The sequence below is a fragment of the Diadema antillarum genome, unplaced genomic scaffold, assembly GCF_040938485.1.
Source record: "Diadema antillarum isolate AM-2024a unplaced genomic scaffold, OU_Dant_1.0 scf00000038, whole genome shotgun sequence".
Taxonomy (NCBI): Eukaryota; Metazoa; Echinodermata; class Echinoidea; order Diadematoida; family Diadematidae; genus Diadema; species Diadema antillarum.
Window position 1 is genome coordinate 3750659 of NW_027270927.1, and position 27023 is coordinate 3777681.

At 40.2% G+C, this 27023-nt stretch overlaps 1 protein-coding gene across 1 annotated transcript in view; it reads right to left on the minus strand.

Moving 5' to 3' along the window:
• Window positions 1-2121: 2121 nt before the first annotated feature.
• The window catches only part of LOC139709927 (uncharacterized), a 43331-nt gene continuing 18429 nt past the window's right edge, over window positions 2122-27023 (minus strand). Inside the window, exons 2-12 of the mRNA XM_071621886.1 lie at window positions 15547-15713; window positions 12368-12506; window positions 11265-11422; window positions 10511-10667; window positions 9765-9861; window positions 7003-9385; window positions 5697-5746; window positions 4992-5157; window positions 4232-4406; window positions 2804-2892; window positions 2122-2215 (exon numbers count right to left, since the gene is read on the minus strand). Coding sequence (XP_071477987.1) covers window positions 2122-2215; window positions 2804-2892; window positions 4232-4406; window positions 4992-5157; window positions 5697-5746; window positions 7003-9385; window positions 9765-9861; window positions 10511-10667; window positions 11265-11422; window positions 12368-12506; window positions 15547-15713 — 3675 coding nt within the window. The remainder of the gene's footprint in view (window positions 2216-2803; window positions 2893-4231; window positions 4407-4991; window positions 5158-5696; window positions 5747-7002; window positions 9386-9764; window positions 9862-10510; window positions 10668-11264; window positions 11423-12367; window positions 12507-15546; window positions 15714-27023) is intronic.

Below are 27023 nucleotides of genomic sequence, written 5' to 3' on the forward strand. Positions count from 1 at the left end.
ATGATTCGCTTTCTAATTGGGTTTACCATTTTCTTCCTGCTGTATGTGAAAATGGTCACCATGCCTTCAGCAGGTCCTTTGTGAAAGGTATGTGCAAATGGATGCTTGACCTACATGTATCTTTGGTGTGCAATTGTGTTTAAGATTTTGTTGCTGATGCTTGATATTTTTAGAGGGCCTCCCTAGGTTAAGTGATGTTAAGTAATGTGCAGTGCTACAGCTAGAAATCATTGATTTGATTGATGTTGTTTTTTATAATTCTTGCTTGTGTCACATTTTGATACAGCAGACTGTTATCTACTAATACATGTATATGTATGGAGATTATCTTTTAAAGTGTGTACATTGTCACGGAGAGATAACTTTGATAGTGAGAAGCATAGTAGAAATGACAAAGTAGGTTGATGGGACACTGGCCTAACATTTGTATTGTAAAAATATGACTTTATTTTATTAAAAACTTTCAGATCACCATCATAATGAGCATTCATTACTGCAACTGTCACATTTTGAAAGCCTAACAAACTTTACCTCTGTTTCACAGTCGAGGCTGTGATGGACCATCTAATACAGTATGAAGTAATTCACAAGATGCTATTTCCATGCACTTGCTATACATAGTTTTCCTTTTTATCACTAATCTAATAATTACATTCAGTCCCTATCTCATACTGTAGGATCACACTGTACATGAAATGATAATCACACAAAATACACACATAAGTGATAAGGCCTCATACCCCACAAAGAGTACAGTATAATCGCAGTGCAGTCATAGTTACAGAGAGGCACGATTTCCTAAGTCGCAAAAAGGCGCTCGTACACTGCAGGAATTTGCAAAGTTACAATAGATTCAACATGTACAAAAATGTTAAGGAATATACACACTGACATTACTTAGTGAAATTGTACACTTATCCAGCCTTACACTAACTAATAGGCAACAAAGCTATACCTACAATATCTTGTATGATATTTCTATTGCACTCACAATTCTGCTTTTTAGCTTTGATAAAGTTCATGTATTGGAACTTGTTGGTGTTGGTTAGGAAACCCTTCCAAGAAGAGTTGAGAAGTGTTCTGTTACAGCATAATCTAAAGCACACCTTTAAGATTTTCTCAAGATGTTCTTCTGCACACAAATGTATAAAGATCCCTAAGGACTAAACTTGTGGGAGCCAAATTTGTATAGATTCATTATATACAATACATATGTAATGAAGTTTACATACATTTTACCAGTTCCTTGAAGTTTTATCTATACTCACAACTGCATGGAATCAATCATCTATTTCAAACAAATTTCAGATGGTATTTTCAGCTACATCATAGCTCTAAAAATAGAGACTTGAATATGCATACAGATAATACGTATATATCTTATTGCAAGTGTGAGCTGAAAGCATTATCAAAATAGACACACCAAGTGTAAATGAAAGCTCCATCACATATATTGAATCTCTGTTATTTTGTAAATCATTTTTGTAGAACTTGGTGATTGTTACATATTGTTTTGTTTTTTTATTTGTCTTATGAAGTGATATCATTTCAGTGGAAATTGCATGGATTTGTTTTATCTGTCAGTTAAGAGCTGAAATATATTGACTATCAAATTCAGCAAAGTACCAATCTATTTTCGTGCAATTGATTTGAATCCATGAACAATATTGCCTAGCAATCTACACTATTTCCCCGTGCATTGTTAAACTAACATATAAATCTCTCACTTTTACATACCGCATAAACTTACAAGATTAGCACAGTGCATTTTCTGTTGAATTGAACAGAGTTACACAATAGATAAGGGGTCTAGATTATCCAAAAAGAATGTACTGAGAAAAAACAAACAAACTAACAACTTCAAATCTTCACACTATCCTATGAGACGGAATGACTTTTTTTTTGTTCTCTTTTCAGTTAACTCTACTCTCAGGATAATTTGTTGTACTAAATTAAACAAGTGTGTCTTGTACAAACTCATCACGTAATACCTATAATCAAAACATGGAAAGTTAGTTTTCATTTTGACGGGAAGGTGTATTGATTATATTCTGATGATCACTTTATACAGTAACATAAAAACGCATATCATTAAAATGCAATAAGATTAGCTGAACCCGCCTATGTAGATTGCTTTTCTGCTTGTGTTTGTTGAATCTTGAGCAGTCTCTTCCATTTTGTTATCTTGTCTTCACCATCACAAGAGGGATATTTCCTGAAAAAAAAATTAGATATATATCAGAGAAACCTCAACAGACATAATTATTTAAGGATAGATTACAGAAATATTTACCTAATTTTCCTGTATACGTCGGTTCTTATTACTTTATTTTAAAAGGGTATCGTTGCATAATAGTATCAACGAATGATTAAAGGCACAAAGGCTCGTCTCCTGTGCGCCGTTGCCATTGACACAATGACATTTTCATGACCAAAAATTCTAAACCTGCATCATATTTTACTGTTATACGTACGATAGTACCAATACAGTAGCAGGCTTGGACCATTCGATATGGTATGAGTATATTTGCTCGCGACTCATCGCTTAGGAATTTCAGATGCCCCATGATTTAGATTATACATGCGAATGCATTTCTGAGGTTTCGTGTCAAACGAAACATAGACGGCAAAAAATATCTTGGCAATGCATTAATATTTGTAGTGCAACACCAGCAACCACTTTACAATTGCACCAAAACCCAAGTCCCAAGATCTTAGAGATACCAAAACGGTTTTGATTTCTAGGAAACAGAAACTAAGGATTTCTTGCATTTAATTGAATAGCACTATTAAGTCTACTTACTTATCAAGGAACCAAATACCAAAGACTGCCGCTGATATAAGGAGCACGAATAGTAGGAAGATAACGAACCAATTTCTCTCCGACCAAGTCTGCAATGTTGAAACGAACAAGTCGTTAAAACATGAGTTATTGCTTGGAAAAAAAATCAAACAAATGTATAAACAAGAAAAACCAACAAAACCTCCACATCACCAACCAGAATGGTAGCCATACTCGGTCAGATGGCGACTGTGAGAAGTATCCGTACAATTCTTCTGCCTTTGTAGGGGTAGAGTTGTGGTTTGGGAGATATCGTCATGTCTTAATTCGGCATTATTAATGTCAGCGTTAAAAATTATCAAATTCCTATGGTGCGAACTACTGATATAATGTTCCAAGCAACTCAAATTTTTACGGTGCATGAGGAGATGAAATGGGAATCTTTTATGTGGAATTCGATCTGAATTTATAAGAAACCCATATAACAGACAACTCCAAGAAGTCGATAACAATGATTACTACTTTAAGCACAATTATCTTATTATCTAGGTCGTCCCCTTCATATTGTGAGTGTTAAAGCGCTTTACAACATAATTATGAACCTTGTCACTCAAATGGGAGTATTCGAGTAGGCTGCCATTGTCAGACACACACAACCATACTAGCACTTCCCACATTAATGTTTAGCTTCTTACTCTCTAAAAAAAATCGAGTGAAAATATTCACTCTTAAAGGAGTGAATACAAAAACGAGTGAATTTATAGTGAATTTCGAGTGAATTTTGAGTGAAAATGTTTGTTTTCACTCATTTCGGAGTGACCTCAGGGATCACTCCAAAATTTTCGAGTGATCCCTGAGGTCACCCCAAAATGAGTGAAAATGAACATTTTCACTCAAAATTCACTTCAATTTCACTCTTAATTCACTCTTTTTTGTATTCACTCCTTTAGAGTGAATATTTTCACTCGATTTTTTTTTAGAGAGTACATTGTATAATAGGCATTTAACTTGAAAGAGGGAGTGTCCTGCTCAAGGACGCTGGCACCGCAGCAAAACTCGAACACTGAACCCTCTCGTCTAAAGGGCAGTGAGCAATCGTCCACTAGACCGTGATACAGTCAAGCCTGTCTATAGCGGCCCCAAGGGAGACGGAAAAAGGGTCGTAGACAGGTTATCGCTCTAGACAGATTTCCTTGATATGGCTTTTTTCTCGGGGGGGGGGGGGGGGGGGGTATTTGATGGTCGTATGCGCCAGGTGGCCGCTAAGACAGGTTTCACTGTGATTGTTCGACATTTACTGCCATGCCAAGAACTGTCATGAAATATTGCTTCGACATAACCCAGCATTTTGGTTTTTAAACGGAATGACAGGAGTAAGACGAGGGAGGGAGTGTAACCAGCATCCCATGCCTTCTGGCGGAGCTTAAAAGGCAGGCAAGATGACCATACCTTATCTCTCCTTGTCAGTTCGACCACCACGGGGGTATCGACGTACACCTTGTAAGGGCTGAGTATGGCGTTCTTTTCCGTCTCCGACATCGAAGCCAGCGCCTCTTTGATTGCCTCCTCTTTCAGCGTCGAGTTTAGGATGCTCGTGTTGAATGCGATTATTGTGAATGGGAGGCTGTGTATCAGAGTATCATAAGCATAATCATAATCACACACAGACACAAGTTTCATGTACTCTGAAACTCATTGAAAAGGATAAAAATGTAATGAGTTCAAAGGCATCTTACGTTCATATCACCCGGCTTCGTAAAGCAGTGCACAATAATCGCGTATCAATGATTGTGATTTTCTTGAGGGAACTAATTGGCAACAATTGAACCACCTGTGAACATTGAGGGTGAACTGTTTGCATCTTCTCGTGATTTAAAATTTAGGAATGCGGGCATTTGAATACTAAAGCCATGAATGGAAGGATGAGTGGAGGAAATTGATTTCCTCAGTGTGTTCAAGAAGATCAGATGTGATCAGCAGCTATGTTATCCATGAATGCCATTCATCGTTGGTGCTGTACCGATGAAACCCTGTGGGGCCCATGAAAAAGTCCACGGGGATGTTAGCATCTCGTCAAGATTGATGGTAAATACAGGATGGTGCAAGGAGTTTGACATTTTCTTAGAAGAAGAACATAGCAATAATGATTACATCTGTGGGACACTAATATATTTGTAATGAGAAAGGAAAAGAAAGAAAGTCAATCTACCCTGTTATGGTTGAAGATTCGTTGGCTGCATAGATTATGTCGATTTCAATAAGGGTACTAGAGTCCTTCCCAGTCGCTGTGAAGATAAGTTCAGCCAGACGTTTCTGCAGGCCGGGAAAACTTGGATCGATGTGATTTTCTAGAGAAATCTCCGCCACACTTTTTACTGTAGGTGGAGAAAAGGCAAAGAAAGGGAAGTAAATGAAAGGTTTTGAAGTATCGAGCCATTATCACTCACCAATTGGCTATGCAGGACACACCAAAGTGTAGCTGTTTGCTATGTAATAGAATAAAACGCCTTCCACGATTTAGAAACTTAAATTCCTTCTAAAGTGAATAATAATTAAGAGCATGTTTTAAAGAGTAACGATTTCAAAGTGTTACAGACTGTGATAACAAATATTGTCTAGACTCCTCATGTCTTTATGCCGTTGTGTTGTGCGTTCAGTTTAATTTAAATTCAAAAGAACTGCTCTGGCTTGTTTTGTTTTGTGTGTTTGTGTATGTGTGTGTGTGTTTTGTTTTGTTTTGTTTTGTTTTGTGGGTTTTTTTTTTGGGGGGGGGGGGAGATAAAATTCTCTGTAAATGGGAAAGGTGCAAACAAACTTGTACACAAACTCTATTGCAACCAACGTGTTTTAGAAGATGCTATGATAAGTGCACTGAATTGAGGACCTTGAAAATGAGGTACGAGTATCTTCTCACCGAGAGGTATTTCGCAGAGTTCTCCGATGAATCCGGAAGGACAGATACATCTGAAAGGTGAGGGAAAAAAGCACGAAACAACACAGTGCGACATATTATAACGACTATATCTTCAAGCTATAAAACCATGTAACATTTCTGATCCCTGTAACCACTTATATCCAAACGAGCCAGTACATCCTAAGGTACACGGTTTTCCTCATTATTTCTGCCGTTCCGTACCGTACCATACCAAATCCTAACTCATAGATTCATCTGTACATGTACTACATTTTCATTCATTCAGATCAAACCTAAGAATTTGGGAGCATTTTTTAACCAAGAAAAGATATCATAATCAGTTAGCATCTCCACGACATCAGATAGTGAAAGGTACTTCACTGACGAAACTTGCACTGTACAAAGCCAGAAAATTTGCAACCTATTGTTTGTAAAGTTTGTAACGCTATTGAAAGTGAACCAGTTAAGCATTTGTTGAAACCCAGTTTGGTTCGACATGATCTTCGTCCTAAAGATACAAGTCAAAATTCTGCTCTCACCTTTCCGTTGATTTTGTTTTCAAGGTATATAGAGTCTGGCTATTTCATCATCATCATCACATAGTGTAGTTGCTTGTAAGAAGTTGAGGGGATGGCGCCGAGCGTTGATGGCAATGAGAAGTTGGTTATGTGCTTTTTTGCTTTAAAGAGCATGGGCTGGACATAATTTGTCTTGCATTGTTACTTTCGACAATGCCATTGTCTATTACTTTGGAAAGGAAAAGTGTAGGATAACCTGATATCTTCTATTGACCTATATAGTGAACTATATCGGTAAATCTAGTCAACTGGACTTACTTGTAATTTGGAGTAGCGACGTTTCGCGTCCACTCCGGGACGCTTCATCAGGCCGACTGATCTTTGGCGGCAATTGGTTGTTGACCCGTAACAGGGTCGTGGAATTTCGGAAAGCGCCGAGGACCCTGTAACGGGTTAACAACCAATTGCCGGCAAAGATCAGTCGGCCTGATGAAGCGTCCCGGAGCGGACGCGAAACGTCGCTACTCCAAATTACAAGTAAGTCCAGTTGACTAGATTTACCGATATAGTTCATGTGATACTTTACCTGGATGACTGAGAACATTCACAGACAGACCTATATAGTGTTTGATCTCAAATTGTTTGGAAAAATATGTAATCAGTCTTGCCAGAAAACCCTTTTCTATGAACGAATTTACTAGTTCTGCATTCTGGTAATGAACCTACAGCATGAGTTCTTGAAGCGGAGACTTTCGAATTTTTGAAAAAAAAAACAAACTAGTTCTCACTTCTTTCCGCTTTGCTTCCTTTCACACGTTGCTCCGTTCTGGCATGGCATCGCTGTGCATGGGTTGTGGTCCTCGGTTGTGGTAGGTGGTGGAAGTGTTGTCGGAGCGATGTCCGTGCATTCGAAGGTTCCGAACACATTCTTGCAGTATGGAGCGCTCACAGGACAAGGCTCGTACATTATGCTGCATTCATCGATGTCTTCGTCGCAGAATATCCCTGTGAATCCCTCAGCGCAGATGCAGGAGTATCCGTTTACCGCATCCCTGCAGTTGGCACCATTCTTGCATTTGTTCTGGATGCATTCATCCACGTTCTCCTCGCAATGTTTTCCTCTGAACCCAGACCGGCAGTAGCAGAAGAAATTATCAATGCCGTCGATGCAGCGGCCATTGTTCAGACACGTCTGTTGACTACACTCGTTCACATTTATTTCGCAGTGGGGACCGTCGTATCCAGCCTTACACTGGCACCGGTAGCCGTTTAGGCGGTTGATGCATTCCCCATCGTTCAGACACGGATTACTAATGCACTCATTGACCTCTGTTTCGCAGTGTCTTCCTCGGTACCCGTCAACGCAGTCGCATCGGAAGGCGTTGATCATATCAACACATGTGGACAACCCGATGCAAGGGTTGGAAGCACACTCATTGATGTTCGTCTCGCAGTGGGTACCTTCGAAACCCAACAGACAAACGCAACTGTATTCATTGATACCATCAACGCAGCTTGCCCGGTTGAGGCACGGGTTGCTGGCACATTCGTCTACGTTGACATCGCAGAATCTTCCTTCAAACCCTGGCGCGCAAACACATCGGAATTCGTCGATTCCGTCAATGCAAGTAGCACCATTCTTGCAGGCTCCTGCGGAACATTCATTGATATTTATTTCGCAGTTTTTGCCCCCGTATCCGGTTGGGCACAAGCAGGTGTAGCTATGAACCCCATCCCGACACACACCTCCGTTTGTGCAAGGGCGAGATCTGCATTCGTTTATGTTGATCTCACACTGGCTGCCAGTGAATCCTTGGATACAGAAACAGGTATATCGGTTGATACCATCCAGACACATCCCGTTCACACAAGGGTTGCTGGCACATTCGTCGTTGTTGATTTGACAGCGATGTCCCCGAAAACCTGGCCGACATCGGCAGAAGAATCCATTAACAGCATCAATACACCTGCCTCCATTCATGCAGGGTTCTGTCGAGCACTCATTTGCATTGATTTCACAGTGCTGACCGGCAAACCCAGCCCTACACTTGCAGAAATACCCATTAATCTGGTCAATACACGTGCCTCGGTTCTGACAGGGACTGCTCGCACACTCGTCCCGGTTGGTTTCACAATGGACTCCGTCGAATCCCACCGAGCACTGGCAAGAATAACCATTCACCAAATTATGACAACGTGCGCCATTCTTGCATGGGTCACTGCGACATTCGTCGAACTCGCTTTCACAGTTTCGGCCGAAGAAACCAGGTCTGCACTGACAGGCATAGCCATTGACACCATCAACGCATTCGCCTCCGTTCTGACATGGTCCACTCATGCATTCATTCGTGTTAACTAGACATGTTGTACCTGTAAAACCAGCCACGCATTCACAGTGGAAGCCATCTACAGTATCGATACACGTGCCGTTATTGAAACATGGCAAACTTTCGCATTCATCAATGTTGATTTCGCATCTGAATCCGCCAAAGCCCAAAGGACATCTACACTTATAACCGTCAACTTCGTCCAGACACTCTCCACCGTTGCCACAGGGATTGCTGGAACACTCATTTACCTCGATTTGGCAGTCCTTACCAATATATCCACTAATGCATTGACACTGGTAATGGTTTACCATATCGACACAGATCCCACCATTCTGGCATGGGTTACTGCTGCATTCGTTGATGTTTTCCTCGCAGTGCAGCCCTCTAAAACCACGTCTGCAGTGGCAAATGTATCCCGCGACCGAATCAATGCACCGAGCACCATTTTCGCACGGATTGCTCTGGCATTCGTCGATGTTTTCAGTGCAGTTCACTCCGCCGAATCCGTGCATACACCTACAGACGTACGATGCCACTCGGTCGTAACAGGTACCTCCGTTCTTGCAGGGTCTGTACACTTGACATTCATCGATCTCGTGCTGGCAGTGGGTGCCGAAGTACCCTGGTCGACAGTCGCAGGTGTAGCCATTGACCTGGTCGCGGCATCGGGCCCCGTTCATGCACGGAGAGGAGGAACAGTCGTCGACGTTGAGGTGGCAAAACCGACCGATATAGCCCGTCGAGCACGTACACGTGAAGGTCGCGTAACCGTCAACACACCTACCACCATGTTGACAGGTCACATCTTTGCAGTCATCTGGGTTCAAGTCACAGTTTGCCCCTGAGATGAGAAGACAAGGAGACTAGATCACCAAATGGCCAATGCTGTTTGCCTTTCTTGGGAAAATTAAATCAAGTTTTGGAGTAAATCAAAAATGAGAATGATAATTCTTGATGTTTACTTTGCTGCCCTCTCAAGAAGTTGCATTTTATTCAAGGCGAGACTCAAACTTTGATATACGGGGGATTTCACAATTGCATGAGTACTTTATCCTAGTTTTATCAGATATGTAGAATTATATGGTCTTAGAGTCGTAGCAAATGTAGGGACCTATTCAACAGATGCTGCTGAAAGTCTTTACAATTTCATTCGCAATTAACCAGGTCACATTGTACACTTCATTTGATATATCGTAGACTTGAATCACTTGGGATCTTACCGAAAGTTCCGTCGACGCAGTCACATCGATATTGGTTCTCCATGTCAATACACGAACCACCATTCATACACGGGTCCGAAACGCACTCATTAATGTTCTGGGTTTAACGAAATAAAGAAGAGAGAGAGAGAGAGAGAGAAATGCGTACATGAGTATTGCGTATGTTGTCTTCTTGTTCTCTTCATTAATGTATTTCGTGTATTCTTTAATATGAACAAGACCTAAGTTGAGACATACCTTTATGCCTTGTTTGAAATGAAAATAAAATGAAGATGAGATGATGAATGAATGGATGATGAAGCTGAAAAATCCGCGGGCAGGATCTCACATGGAGAGGTGAAACTAGGTCTTATCGCTTTTTATCTTTAGGAAAGAAATTAAGAAGACTCTTCTTAACAAAGGTATGTCTGCCATCGCCCTGCGTATTTTCTTTCACTCTCTGCTGATATTGATTGCTACGCATTGCAGACACAATTCAGAATTCATGAAACGCAGAATCTAAGCAGCGATTTCATATCCCAAGTCGGCACTGGTTGGATATGTTTTGGTATTTCATTGACCATTCGTTTAGGATTATTTTTGTGTTTCCAATTTATTTTCAATGTATTTCGTACGTCACAGACTGATGTCTGCTAAATGTGTCTTCTGTCACGATAGAACGTCTCACGCGACGTTCCCTCCCCAGTGCTCATGAAAGACAGATTAATATTGACATCAGTTCCCACGTTTGCTGTTGTGAGACCTACCACATCACACAGAGGCCCCTCCCAGCCCGGGAAACACTCCTTGGCCCCAGTCCAGGCGTGGCAGCTGTAGTGATCCAGCTCTCCCGGGTTGCAGTAGACGTCGCAGTTCTCGCCGTAGAAGCCATCCGAACAGTACACCCGGATTTCAATTTTGGTTCTGTATAGAAATCATGTTCATGAATGACAGTGTTGCCAAGCTGAGTACAATATATAGGCCTATATAATGATACACATTGTATAATGTATATTTAAAAAAAAAAATATATATATTGTATGTATATATAGATATATTTATATTCATATTTTGTATTCCATTTCATCTATAGGTATTCTATTCACATATCATCCTTCATACATTGTACGATGAAACACCTTATTTTCACTACTGCCAAGAATAAACCGTATTTTTTTAAAATTTGAACTGTATTCTGCTTCATTTAAAAATGTAACATATTATACCAAAACATAAAGAACACGGAATAAATGTACAAGCATTCAATACATATGGCAGTTATAAGTGAAACAATAAAACTACACTTAAGACTAAATGTCTTGCCATGGTGGTTTCAAACAAACGGAGCCTAATGCTGAGCCTTTTGCAATTTCGGATGACAAATATGCATTGAATGGAAAATTTTGTATTTCTTGTATTCATATACTCTTCCAGAACCCTTGCATACTCTGCTACAAGCATGACGAGGGATGCATTTTAAACGGTATAGATAACATCTTGGCGAATGTGTATTCAACTTACTCAGTAGATCCTTCTCCTGTAAGTGTATATCTGTAGATAGGTGCTTCGAATAAGTTAGCCTCCGGTCGGATGACGAAATTCCTCGTGTAGAAGTCCACTTCGCTTCCTTCGTGCCCCAGATCAACATCCCACACTCCAACCTTTACACGGATACCCCTCTGCATGGAGCAAAGAGCACAGAGTAGGAGACTTTGGGTGTTTGAGAACTGCATTACTTGTTATGAATTCTACTATCAAATTAGTGTGATATCAACCAGTTGTCTCTTTGCGAGATATAGTTCGGGGACCGGTAATAACGGTTCAGACACGACACCAATTATGCGAGACCTTTAATATGACATTTTGTATCTGCATTTAATTCCTTGATAGTTTCATCGCAAAAACCAATGGGCAAACGTGAACGAAGTAAACGAAGAAATATCACCTTTCTGTTCAGCACTTACTATTTAATATGTTTTGGTTGTTAAAAATGTAAAATGGGGTATTCAATATTTTTAGAAGTAGTATACACATGACATTAATGAGTTCTGTGACAATGTTAAAGAGTTATTTTCGTTTTGCATTTCCTGATGCCAGAGCTTTGTTAATGGATTAGGCGAAGGTGCCATAGGGAGGCCTGGTTATCAATCTAGAAAGAACTTGTGAATGGTAGATACCATTTGCTCTGAATAGCAAAATTGAATGCTTAAAGACCTCATTCCTGTCTGTTGTCCTAGCAGAGAGGTTAGAATTAATGATGACATTGGTATTTATCTCCACACTTTGGAATGATAGTTTGAATTGTTTTATCAAAACATGAAACGAACATTAAATTCATCTTGTATTTTCATCTCCTGGTCCAAGGCCAGGTTGTCTTTCCTTCTCATGTAACAAAAATTCAGAATGGTAGGGGAACGGCGAATTTTTCCCTCTTAATGGCCAACGAGGATGACCAGAAATTATTATTTCTTTTTATAATGCCAATAATGCCAGCTTGAATATTTACGGCTACTCGTCGATACCACGTGCCCACGGTTAATTTTCTTATTTTAATCCCGTCTCCCCCGACTGTCTATTCTCTTCATCTGTCGCTGATAGAGAGATCCGTCGTCTCTTTGGCTCACCTCCCACTCTCGGACCTTCACCAGCATCGGGTTGGGGATGTTTCCAGAGAGGATTTCCGGGAATGAAAAACTATCCTGATTGTCGAAGATGGGTCCCGTCCGCAAGCGGCCATACGGGCAGTTCGCGATGTCAACATCGCTATAAAGAGATATACAGAGATGATAAATATGTGTGAGAGAGAGAATGATCGTGATGAGAGTCCGAAGGAGATGCAGGTGCTGTTGTTATTTTTTTAATTCTTTTTTTTAACTATGTTAATCCGTTTACTTGTATTAGAGTCTTGTTTTAATTCAGTCACCCTACTCAGAACACATAACCTGTTTGATGCTTCCACCCGACGGGAACCTGTTCGGTGTTTTTTTTTTTCGGTTTTTTTTTTTAACCCGAATCAATCATCAACGTCCTTTCTGTTTTGTTTTTTTTTTTTTTTTTGGTGTAAATGGTTCAAGATAAAGGTGTGAGATTCAAGATACATCAGAACCTGAATAGTGCAACTTTACTGAGGAATTACATCTTGAATATGAGGCATTAATGCAAAGGTACAGGTAATATGCTCCTACGAAACTACTTAGAAACCATATCAAACCAATGATTCCGAGACTTCACTGGCTTCTTCATTCAGAGAGTTATGATTCTGTTCGATACTTGGTAGGTGTTACATGATCATTTATCCTGAGAAGTGTTTCTTTCCATCTCCCTGGTTCACATCATACCGTGAATATCCCAGTTCTGATTAATTATGTACTTTCGTGTAGTATTTCTCCTAGATGTAAGAACCTACTTGCGGCTGAAGGATCATTGTCATTTTCGGAGCTGTTTCGCAATGCTTTTGGAATCATTTATCAGGTTCCTTCAGAAACGCTAAAGTCTTCAACGTTTAAAAATGAAGTCCGCTTTTTTTTTTGTCTACAGGTCATTCAGTGCCTTTATGTAACACAACAGAATTTTGTAGCTTTATCACTCCTAGTACAGTTAATTCTATCTTATTCTTATTCTCATAATGCACTTATACGAGAGAGGCGACGTTCGTCATGGGCACTGATTAGCATTGTGATTGTTATTGTTTACATCATTATATTACTACTTGTACCACTACAATCTATGATCATCACCATTATCAGTATGTCCCTATGATCTTCAACTTAGAATAACCAACATCGCTTTAATCCTTACTTCAAAGATTAAAGTTTTGTGTGGGACGTGGACGTAAAATTGAGTGCACTTTGTGCCGGACTGAGGGCCAGGATCTCAAACGCAAGAAATCTGCGTATATAGCGCACAGTTCACCCTATGCAGACTGCGTCACCACATTAATACAAGGTGTATTGTTCAACATTCGAAGAATCTAGTTATGGCAAGTAGCAAAGCTCCATGGAGATGAATTGTCTACTGATAAAGAGGAAATCCACCCCAAAAACAAATTAACTTCAGAAGAAAAAGAAAAATATTCAATACAGAACGGTACAAAAATTACGAAAATTGGATGAGAAAGAAGGAAGATATGACACTTTGAAATTTCATCTTTAAAAAAAAATCTTCATTAGTACTTATGAATATTCAAGCAAGCAAGTTGACGGTGTCATGCTCTCACAATTTCTTATTCATTTCATATACAAAAATGACAAAATTTCATATTTCAGTCGTATAATATACTCTCTAAAAACATCCGGGTCAGAACTGACCCGGAAAGGGTCCGTTGGGGTCACACCTTGTTCCGGGTCAAAAATGACTTGGAATTTGTTCACGAAGACCCAGAATGGGGTCACCCTGACCCAATTCATGACTCTGAATAGGTCATATCTGACCCCATTCCTTGTCATTTCTGACCCGGAACGGAGTGTGACCCCAACGGACCCTTTCCGGGTCAGATCTGACCCGGATGTTTTTAGAGTGTAGGACTTACCTTAAAATCATTCGAAATAAAAAAGAACAAATATTAACTTTGATATATCTTGGTATGAGAACATGCTTTGACTTGTATTAGCTAAAAATAACAATAATTCCGAATTTCATATATAACATACATGAAAAATTGTGAGGGTATCTCTTTCATTTGAAGTATATCTTTTGGGGTGGATTTCCTTTTAAAAGCGCGTTCGAACCGAAGGGTGTCCCATCTCTCGTTCTGTTTACAGGGAACCCTATCGGCTCGATCAGTTAGCCGAATGGGCAGGACACGCCCTCGTCTGTCTACACATCAGTAGCGACTGATGCCCCCCCCCCCCCTCCCCAAGAAAAAAAAGTTCCAGGTTATCACGTACAATATATATACTGAGTAGCCACATCGGCCCATAGCCCTACGAGCGATGTGCATTAGCGTTTGAACTTTGGTGCGCCATATATAGGTTGTTTCTCAGAAGGTTTTTGTGAGATAAAATCATCATAAAGTATTTTCGAGTTCTCCGCTTGTAGGCCTGAATGCAATGCAGGAGCATGACATGCGTTTTTTGCCGCTGGACGAGAACGCTGCTCTCTGGCCTTCGTTTGTCCTCTTCGTTACATCCAATTCTAAAACTCACAGGAGTCAGATAATCATAACCAGACAACGGTTATTGTGACTGCTGAAGATCAACAATGAATAATAGATGAATAAAATATTAGTGACCTCTTATGAAGCGCTGGAAGTCCGACAAAAAAACATGATGCTCACGGGGCTGTTATATAAACAACATGATCTATACATTGCACAACCATGGGGAAATTGAATACATTTGTTGGAACAACCAATATCTACGTATGAAAAAAGCATCTCCAAAACTGATAAGCTTGATAATCATAGACTTAGGGGTTGTTGCAAGAAAGTTGCAATCAATTGCAACTCCCTGAAATCAATCGCAAATCCTGCAATTGATTCCAAGTTGCAATTGATCTGTCTATTGCAAAATTTGCCAAATTTGCCAAATTTGCAATAAATATTTGCAATTGACTGCAACTCGACTTTCTTGCAACACCCCCTTAGATGTAATTTGAGATAATCTTGAATAATAAGGCAATTTTGATTAAAATGTAATAAATGACGGTACAATACTATCTACCAACAATACATTGCGGTGTAAAACACCAACAATCGAGAATAAAACGGTATTATACAGTATACTGCTTGATATTATTCTTGGGGGCAAAGAATGAAGGGTTGCCTAGGTGATATCTCCTGATTCTGACATCTCCCTCTTCTTACCGTCCGGGAGGCCCGAAGCAAACGTCGAATCGGTTGTCGCATCTGTCAGTGCAGGGCTGGTCGGGCGCGTTGTCGCAGCACTGGCCGTCGAGGAGCCGGCTGAGTTCGTTGAGGTAGTTGACCAGTCGGAAGGACACCGTGACCTCCGAGCGAGAGTACAGGACACCCTGACGGTGAGAGAAGAGAGGACAGAAATTCAAAATGGTAGATAATACGACCAAACAATCCTGTGTCATTCAGATGGTTGTTACGTGTTCGGTTGAAATTTGAAAACGAAAAAACAACGCCTTCTCTTGCAGTTTATACACTTCATCATTGTTGCGTAATTGCCCATTCATGGCAATGGGAATGCGTTTTTCGTATGAGAGGGCTGAATTTTGTTTGGTAGTTATCTTGATTCAAAACTCCCTATGAAAACAAAATTGCCAATTTTCCGATAATTACTATAGTGCCAGATTACAGAGAAAAGTATAACAACCACAACAAACCATTCATACAGACCATAGGCGCCGGAAGTGGGGGGGGGGGGGGGGGGGGGCAGGGGGGGGGGGGCGGCCGCCCCCCCCCCCCAATCCAAAAAGTGGGGGTAGGGGGGGGGGCAAAACGCATTTTTCCCCCAAAAAGCCCCCCCCCCCCCCCAAAAAAAAAGATAATAATAATAAAAATAAATGAATAAACAAAGAAAATAAAATAAATATGTATATATATGAATAAAAGGGAAAAAATATGGCTACAAACGGCAGCTTTTGGACTGTAAAATGTCAAAATTTTCAAGCTCGCTGGCTTCGCTCGCTCGCATCCAGCAGTTGAGCCCGGTGCGCCTCCCCCTTAATTTCTAAAGCGAAAAACATAGCTACGACGGCAGTTGTTGGACTCTAGAATGTCAAAATTTTCAAGCCCGCTCGCTTCGCTCGCTCGCATTGAATCGTTATGCCATTCTCCTAATGTTGCTGACAGTAATTGCCAGTAGCTGCGCCCGATGCCCCCACCCCTTCATTTCCAAAGCGAAAGATAAAATAGCTACAAACGGGAGTTTTGGGACTGTAAAATGTCAAAATTTTCAAGCTCGCTCGCTTCGCTCGCTGGCATTGAATCGTTATGCCACTCTCCTAATGTTGCTGCCAGTAATTGCCAGCAGTTGCGCCCGATGCCCCCCCCCCCTTAATTTCCAAAGCGAAAGGTATAGTTACAAACGGGAGTTTTTGGACTGTAACATGTCAAAATTTTAAAGCTCGCTCGCTCGCATTGAATCGTTATGCCACTCTCCTAACGTTGCTGCCAGTAATTGCCAGCAGTTGCGCCCGATGCCCCCCCCCCCCTTAATTTCCAAAGCGAAAGATATAGCTACAAACGGGAGTTTTTGGACTGTAAAATGTCAAAATTCTCAAGCTCGCTCGCTTTGCTCGCTCGCATTGAATCGTTATGGCATTCTCCTAATGTTGCTGCCAGTAATTGCCAGCAGTTGCGCCCGATGCGCCGCCCCATTAATTTCCAAAGTGAAAGATATAGCTACAAACCCAGTTTGGGGACTGTAGAATGTCAAAATTTTCAAGCTTGCTCGCTTCGCTCGCTCGCATTGAATCGTTTTGCCATTCTCCTAATGTTGCTGCCATTTGTTAGCAGTTGCGCCCGATGCGCCCCCATTTATTTCCAAAGCGAAATATATAGCCACAATTAAAACTCCAGTTTTGGAACTGTAGAATATCAAAATTTTCAAGCTCGCTCGCTCGCATTTTATTGTTATGCCATTCACCTTATGTTGCAGACAGTATATAATTTGTCGATCGTTTCACACCGTCATTCCATAATCCATGTAAGGAAAACTTACAATGTTCCTCAATGACTGCGTTGTTAATTGAATGTATCACATTCCGTAATGTATTGTAGTCCCATTATTGCTCACGCACACACGCACAAGCATACTACAGGCCGTCAAAATTACTTTATGGTTCCCCCCATGTTTCGACCCACCATACGCTACATAGATGTGTGTGTGTATGTGTATATTGTGTAACATATGCATGGTCTAATCTTGAGCCCCCTCCAATGTTTGCCCCCCCCCCCCCCCCCCCCCCAATCCAAAACTGCTTCCGGCGCGCCTGATACAGACGTTTATTTGCTTTAAAAAAAAAAAAAAATCTCTATTAAAGGGCGATTCTGTAAATTAACATTTAAATACTACATATTCAATTGTGTCTACATATTGCGGTAGTGGTAGTGTCTTCATGTCTTACTTGTGTTCTAAGATTGAATGAAGATTAAATATGAAGAAAGGGAGATTAGGTCAAATAACGTGCATTACCTTTTACTTGGAGTTACAAGTGCAAAAGGTGCCATATTACGGTATAATAACACTGAGATAATTTTAGACTATAAATGACACTCATTTTTATGATTAAGCACTTTAAAAGAACTTGGGTGCGACACGCGGTGAAAACAACGTACACATGTACCACTTATGGCATTACACGTAGTGGGGAGAAACAATTAATCGAAACGAATTATGCGTGATTAGCAAGTCCGTGGTTTAGACAAGCATGTTCTTGTCGAGTTTGTTGTGTTGTCTTGAAGAACATAAAAAACCCCACGTGTATGTTCTTCCTGTTGACATCAGAATGACCCGCTTGATAAGTCTCTTCTGGTTTCTGTACTATTTATGTACTGGCTATTAATCTCTTTTCACCTAATCTACGTCTCAACACATGCTCTTATCGGAACGCATCTTATCAATTTTTTTGTGTTTTGTCGGAAGGTACGATCAACAAATCATTCACGTATGCACTTCAAAAGGCCCTCAAAATGACAGATGTACCAATCCGTCCCTTGATTCTGTGCTAATGACAATATAGGCTCTGTATCGTATCAATCATGTCATAGTCTATGTTGCTGATGACAGCTCTGCATTCGTCAAGCTCCTTTGTCGTATTTGTGCTGGCGTTGAGCGAAACAGGCTGAACGAACGCAGGGTGCATGGTGTCACGTGACTCCAACTACTAGTATGAGCTGATGATGAACTGGACGAGAGTCTATGTTTCGTTTACTGCATAGTACGTCATGACTCGCCGTGTACTGGTCAAAGATACCAGATTAAGTAAAAAAAATAATAACCATTTGAATAGGTATCAAATTCTTTATTTGCAGTAGACAAATTGTATAATGGATGTTGTTGGTGTGTTTGAGGTTGTTTCCGCTATAGTAGTATGATGTGTGTATCTTTATTTGTGTAAGAATAGCAAATAGCAAAGTAGTGTTTTTTCTTTGCATTTCTTTCTACCTCATATCAAAAGTTTTGTGCGTTTTCCAATAGTTCTAGAAGAAATTACGCAACAATGAGACGCTGTATTCATTCAGTTTGATGGCATCGCAACTTTCTGAAATGTTGTTACAAGGTTCGAGGAACCGCTATTCATTTCAGGATCTGCCATGCCAGCGAGCCATTCACCCGTTGTGTGCCAGAGACTTTGGACAGTGTGTACAATGCTATGGGGTTTTCTGTGCCAATCAGCTCTCAAAGCACACAGAGGGGTAAGTTTCATATCGTATTATATCGCAGTATAAAATAGTAAATAGGATTTTGTCTTTAAATAAGCAACTGTATAAGATGAAAAAGTCAGTAGTGATAAATGTTCGTTTTGTAATTAAAAAAGAGTTGGAAGATATTGTACATTTCTTTTATGAAGGTGAAACTAGTAAGTCAATCTGGAATGAAACTGAAAAATGAATAAATTAAGGTTCTAGAGCACAGATAAGATTTAGTCTGGAAAATATTATTTTTGGTTTTAAAGAAAAGAGAAACGATGCTCTAAATTGTGTTGTGATTCTGATTAGGCAACAACTGTTTGTACAAAAGTTAAAAAACAAAGTCCCAAGTTTTAACTCAATGAAGAAAAAACTTATTGAATATTATGCAGATGAGAGATATATTTATTCTGTATCGGGTACTCTCAACAAGTTCAGTTTAAAGTGGCAGTCACTCCAACATTTGTTTGTGTAAATGTGTACGAGAGAAATGTTCAGAAAAAAAGAGATTATGGTTGAATGTTTTGAATTTGTATTATATTGTCATGGAGATAATAAAATAGTCCATGGAGGGCTAAAAAAGTTTGGAAAAAAAAAGTTGCATATCGGGAACTAATAGGAGGAAGACACAGATCACAGGTCGTCCTGGATGACCACGATGACCGGTCAACTGGTCAAGGAGCAGTCTCGATCCCCTGACAACTCCAGGAGACGATTGCAGTCGTTGACTGGCGGTTGCTATAGCAACAGCCAGGAAACAACCAATCAACTGCCAACCATTTTATGTCGTTGCTGTGGCAACAGTCGTTATTGCGATTTATCAATGCTGGAAAAGATCTTCACAAAGCAAAACGGGCCCCTGGATTCCACAGAAGTCGCCCAGTCTTGTAGTGTAGTGTTTATATCTATGATATTATGCATGGGTGCGATGTTCACGCATAATGTATTATATCATATTCAAATACATTATTGTCATGGTGTATTACCTTGGGTATGCATGAGCTGATCTTGACAAATGGATGATTAGCTGCAGTCTTGCATGGCAAGAAGGGTCACTGTTCATTAAGAGTTGCCTCCCAAACACTGCATTGCAGGAAGTATAGGACTCCTGAACATAATCTTGTGTGATTAAAATAGAATTCAAAGTTGGATTGGCTTGCACATAATATTTACTTCATTTCAGTAAATCAGTGTAAAAAAAAAAAACCATCATATGACAGTATAGCTATAACATAATGTTAGGTAATGCAGACCTCGACATTGGCGGTGGCACTGAGCCACTAAAATATGATGTCAGGCCACCTAATTTTTCTTTGGGGGGCCTGATTGAGCAGCAAAAATTAAAAATTAATGTTATATTTCTTTTTATTTCGGCCATGAAATTTCATATTCAAAGATTGTATAGTGACCCGATGGAGTGGCTGGAATAGATCTTCAGAGAAAAAGTCTAATGTTGAGCCCTGGATAATGTAAAAGTCTTTTCGGCTTTATACCAACTCTTCCCCCCAGGCATGCCTGGGAGATGTGACTCTCTGATAATGCAGAGCTGATGTGTGGCTGCAAAAAAAGACCGGTATTATTGCATAAACATTCCTTAAACCATCAAATTTGATGTCAGTTCAAGATAGCCAATATCCTGATTTTACTGAAATCATATCTATCCAATGATAAATACTGAGACGAACACTTAGCAATCCGTCTAAAAAACAAAAAACAAAAAGAAAAACCGCCGCCCAGACAACAATAACAACAAAAACAACAACATGAGGAAAGTAACAAATAACAAGAAATAAGTTTAGAATTGACTTAGGTTCCTCATTCCTTACGTGTGAAAAAAAAAATTACTATGTAAACGGCTTTCCTCTTCTTTCTGACATCAGTGTAACTCTTCTCCACTACAGTGCACATTCTTATATCCATTTAGATACTTGAATTTGCAATGTGAGCTTTCTTTGTTTGCATGAAAGCTAAAACATTTTTAAGAAAAGTTCTCATAAGGGCGCAAAATTCATATCCCACTATTTGGAACTTGCAATAATAAATCAAAAAGCTTTACCAAGAAACTTGTCTGGTTGAGGCGATTTGCCAGGATCATGAGTTGTTTTGGAGTATTCTGAGATTAAAAAAAGTAAAATAGTTTCGATCGTAGTACACTTTTATTCCTGAAGCATGATGGTCGTATAATCATGTAATCGTGCGCGACCAGTAGTATTCAATCCTATGCAGCTAACAAGTTGCTGCATTGGATTCACTCTCACGCGATGGATGTAGTGCCATAAGTTTATAGCCCGATATAGATCACGCTGCAACCCCGATCGGGTACTCTCCCAGAACGCAATACTTCCGGAAATCCGGCATATCTTTTGGTAATGTTTTGTATTTTCATCGTTACCCAACTGAAATCGTGTTATCACAGCGTTACTTCACACATTTCAAACGCGTTTGTCTCCATTTTAGAGTAAAATTCAGCGGTTTCTGCAGGCGCATGAGAACTACGATTTTAAAAAAAAAGGAGGAAGGGGCAAGAAAGCGCATCATTGAAAGAAGACAATTCTAAGAGGAGTCCTCATTGAACGCTGACAGTCAACCATCATCGAACCAATGGATTATACATTTCAGGCATTGGTAATGAGTTCCATAGGAACATCAGATCAAGGTTGCTGATAAGCTAATCGAGCCCATACATGATTTTCGCCATCAAGACCATCCCAATTTCAGTTCGGTTATTTCCCTCGTCAGCGACAGACGTGACAGTGATTCAACCAAACCCAAGTTCTCATCCAGTTAAAAGAGTTAAAAGGCTCCTTACGCCCATTTCCTTCGAGAGTGCACGTCGCATCGCAACTTGTGCTGGCGAGCCTAACCTTTGGATCTTGGCAAGAGTGCACACGATCGTATGGTTGCTCGAAGAAAACACCCCTTTAAAATATTGATCCTCCTTCAGACGGGGTTGTTCTGATACTCCCCATGCGCTCAATAGCACGCCTGCATTAATTTTTCCAAGTGGTCGATGCTACCCTCACATTGCAATGCCGAATCATGCAGAAATGAAATTTAATGATTATGATAAAACTGAACAGAACAGTAAGCTATTTTCATTGAAAGCCGGACTCAAATTCTGAAAGTAAGTATGAAATGTTCCAAGCAACAGATACTTGTCAAAACCACAAGATGCAAATCAGAAGATGGTATTTATAGAAACTTATCGCGTCTCAATTCTGTCTGCGATTGGTATGTACACAAAAGTGTTGTAGATATCGTGCTTTAATTGATGGTGTATAATTTATAGCAGTTACAACTCCTCTCCCTTCAAAGTTATAATTACAAAGGTGTTACTATACGACAGTAATTTGATGCAAGAGACTCTGCTTGTTTATTTTCCTTTCATAAAAAAGAGAAGAAGATATGTAGGAAGATTAGAGTGCAGGTGAATAGGATATACTTGTGACATAATAACATTATCACCTACACCAAAATGTTATGATTATGTGTAAACTCCCGATATTCATTTTTTTCACGAAAACGTGTGAAACTTTTTCATGTTATATTCGACGCCAATATATGGATAACTTCCACATTAACGTGATACTAATTAAATAACCATGATATTTCATCAACACACGGTAACGTTGACGTTCGTTTTGTGTTTGTTAGCCTGGTGCTTGATTGCTCATTTTTTTTTCTTCAAATCATTATCATCATAACTATCATCATCATTATGGAGGGGGGGGGGTGGGGTGGGCTTCATGGACTGCGGTCACCCCTGTGCGCTTCGGGATACAAAATTGTATGTTAATGCTTGTTAGTTTATGTTTACGAGAAAGAGTGTGTGTAGTTGTTGGCAGTGGTTTGTCATACTGGTGCTGCCGATGTAATCTTGAAAGTTGCAACGAATGTGGAAGAATTGTGATACAATGTACCTGTAGGCCTATACGTCACATTTGATAAGACATGATAGATGAATGTGCTTAGGAATCCGCATAAGTTGAGGGACACAATTTCCTCGAGTTAAGCAAAAAGCTATGATTAATTTTCGGACTTTCTCCAGGGATGGCCCGGTTGTCCAGTGACAGAGTCAAAGTAATGAATGATCCCTTAAGAACGCCCATTTGCTTTATTAGAACGCACTAGGTCATTCCCCATCAAACCGTCTGTCACGGGTGCAGTGTTTCCATGGCGATATGATCGGGAGACTGTGGGGAACACCCAGTAACCGGGTCCAGTGATGAGTAAGGACAGGCTTTATTTGAAGTCTAGACCAATCAAATTTTCAGGCCGAAATCGGGCTGGGATTTTTTCAACTAGATTTATACCCAAGGAAAGTGTCTCTCGTCTCGACTAGCATGGGACGTGAGGGTTACTCACGATTGTGATTAGATTATGAGAATTTAATAAACACCCAGCAATCGGCTGAGCTGTAGTTGTGTGCTGCTATTCACTGCCAAGTGCATAACACTGGAGGAAACACTCACACACACACACACACACACACACACACACACACACACACACACACACACACACACACACACACTCACACCTGCAAACCAACACATATCATGCATGGAACCCCTTTCTATCTTTTCGAAAGACAAATCCTTGGGAAAAGTGAAGAACTGGGAACAAATGTCATAAGAAATTGCGATCATCAAGACAGAGCAATGACGTTGTGAAAAATACGAATGACTAACACTTTCTTAATTCCATAGGCGAGTCAATATTCCAAACGGCTGGATGACTCTGGACAGTAAATCTGAAAACTGGACCTCATCTTTGCCGCGAGGAAAGCACAAACGACCACAGATGAAATGAAACAATATCCAATCTCGAAACTCTGCGTTTTACATCCTGTTAGACGACGTTCATCCCAGTCTAAAAGAGTAGGCATGATACTAACCGTATGATATCGTCACCACATACGTGGAGGTGCTAATGGTAAAACTATTGCACACCTGACTGTGACTACTGACTGACCGTGAACCTCCCCGAATGGCGAAATAGATTTTTTTTTTTAATTCGTCAAAGTTGTCGACATTGCACCTTATGATTTTTCAGTATGGAAATTGATCGGCGAAACATGAAAAGGATTGCCCTGATGAAGGATTTGCTGAAATGGTTGCACTCACATTCAGTAATTCATTCTACTGATCACTCCAGGGGAGCATTTATTCATGAAGCGTTTTGTCCGACAACTTTGTCGGACGAATTTGCTCTTGGTCAATCAGGGGGGCATTTCATGAAGCATTTTGGTCAGATATTTTTCTTACAAACTGTTACAAGCTATTGAAATCCCTGCATCTGATTGGCTGAGAGCCCAATTTGTCCGACAACTTGTCAGACAAAATGCTTCATGAAATGCCCCCCAGATGTAAGGATTTCAGTAGCTTATGTTATAACAGTTTGTCAGAAAAAATATCTGACAAAATGCTTCATGAAATGCCCCAGATGAGACATAAGGAGGATTGAACTAAAGGAAAGGATATTTGCTGAATACTATGTAGTTGCACTCGCGTTCAATTATCCATTCTAATGATTAGGACCTATACTCTATAGATTACAAGATTGTACTCCCATTGACGACCTTTAGCAGCATCGAGATGGACTGGCGTCAGCATCGAGATGGACAGCTAAAATTGCTCATGATTCGTGGAGACAAGCTTTTTAATGAAGCCACACCAATTGATTGTCATTGTAATTATCTGAGAGTATGATTGCCTTTTTACAGAATTTGCTGATAATTGAAGCAATCCTGGTCATGAAAACTGGCAAGGCTTCAGATGTATTGAAACCCTCCATCCGATTATGATATCGACGCAGATTTATTAACACGCTGGCCAACAGGCATGCACAAAATGATTATTGTACTGCGTCAGTTTTGCCAAAAAAGCAGACGAGCAGTCCTTAGATATCAATTAGACCTAAGCCACAACGATTGTCATCTCCTAGTTTTCATCATCCTCATCACTCACAGAGTGAAAAGAACTTATTGAAAAATAAAAACTAACATAATGACAAACAAATGGAAATGTAATGATAATGACAGAGAACATGTCTGACTACTATCATCAATGTTCATAATCTGCATGGGTCAAAGATGGCTTCCCTAGCTATAGGGCCTATTGTGCTCCGAGCGCAGCTATTAAAGCACGGAGAGTGGTTCTATAAATATGACACTGCGCTCAAAGCCGATTCGTCATCAAGTGAGCGGAAAAGATAAGAGAACCATGGGTAATAAATTAGCGCGAGATGCATTGCCTCTTTCATCGAAATTTCACAAATAGACCCTAAATAGATCATAAAATTCAGTCAGATATCCTCTGGTACAACAGCTATATCGCTGTGTGAGATTGATTCGTTCTCTCAAAGAAATACAAACAAACAAACAAACAAACAAACAAACAAAAAACTACAACAAAAAATTAAGACCCTAAAAAAACGTACAGGAAAAATACTTTAAATGGTTTTCATAATTTTATCTGGGCATTCTTGTGGAAAGCAAAAATTCAAAAGCAACAAAAGCTATAACACGCTCAGCAAATTTGAGTCTGAGGACATAGTTAAAAGATTATATACAGATGTCTGTGATTCTGCGCTCTCCATTGATCTCATAGCAACGACCAAAGTCATGCAGTATTCTTAAGCCCCCGTTCCACTATGCCGTTCTCGCTACGATTTGACAATTTTCTCAGGTCGGGAAGGATCGGGTAAAACTTGAGCCGATCTGGACACAGTACGATGTTAGAACGCTCTAAGTACGCTGCAGTTACGACTACCAAGTGCTTGCTACGCTCTTACTACGATGATCGGGAATTAGACATTGCGATCTCTGCCGCTGCCGGTACGCTTTAGAACGATGTAGCTACGCTGTTAGTGCGATGTTGCCGATGTTATCCGATCAATGCACGCTGTATCTACGCTCTGAACGATCTATACGATCTTATCACGCTGTTACCCCGTTCAGAGAGCTGAAAAGTGCCCGATGTGCCCCGATGTACCCCGATTCGACTGTGGGTCAGCAGTCAGTCAACTTATTAGCATGCAGAACCGAAGAAATATACTGTGGACCTCGACGATTCATTCTTCTTTTTTTTACTTTTGATTTTCAAAGTTGTTGTTGCTTCGTTATTCTCACTACTCTTTCTTCATCAGCGAGCCCGTGCTTCTGTGCCTCCAGTGCCCTGGTTATGACCCACCATTTCCCTCTCCTCTCCCCTCCTCCCCCCACCCCCCCCCCCCTTGTCCACCTCGGACTTACTACCTTCTTCACTACTATATCTTTCTATCCTCTCATCAATTTTTTCCTTACAAGAGAGCCGCCATGTGTTTGTTAATGTGCGTCCGTATGTGTGCATGTATGTGTGTATTACTCTGTCTTTTTTTTTTTGCTACCGCTTAGGGAAATTTGTTGTTGTTGTTTTTTGCAATTATATATTTTTCTCTATGAGGGGACTGCATTCTAATACTACAAGCTCTGCTTTTTAGCAGTCCCCTCCATTTCCAGCAATATTTTGTATGCATTTACCACAGTGACGTAACTGTTATTTGTATCTCTGTTGATAATTTGCCTGCATCTCTTTTACAATGTTATTCTGTTCATCGCATTGTGGTACTGATTTCATGACGTCTGTGTATATGAGCGTTTCTTTGTATTTTTTATTATTTGTTTGTTGGAAGTGAAATAAATCAACTTGAACTTGAAGAGCCTCCTCAACTCACGGTTCTTTTGCAGCAATGCATTGTATAAACAAAGACGTGCTGATTTTTCAAAGGATTTTTCTTGATGTCCTTGCTTTTATAGTCCGTCTTCCTCCAGTTGTAGATGATTTCATATTCTTCAAAATTCTGCTATGTCCTCTTCCTCCTCTTTCAGCACCACGTGCAGTCTCTCTTTCTTCGCCTTTTGGGTAGCTGCTTCGCTGCTTTCTTCTCTTCTTTTTCTTCATCTCTTCTTCTTCTTC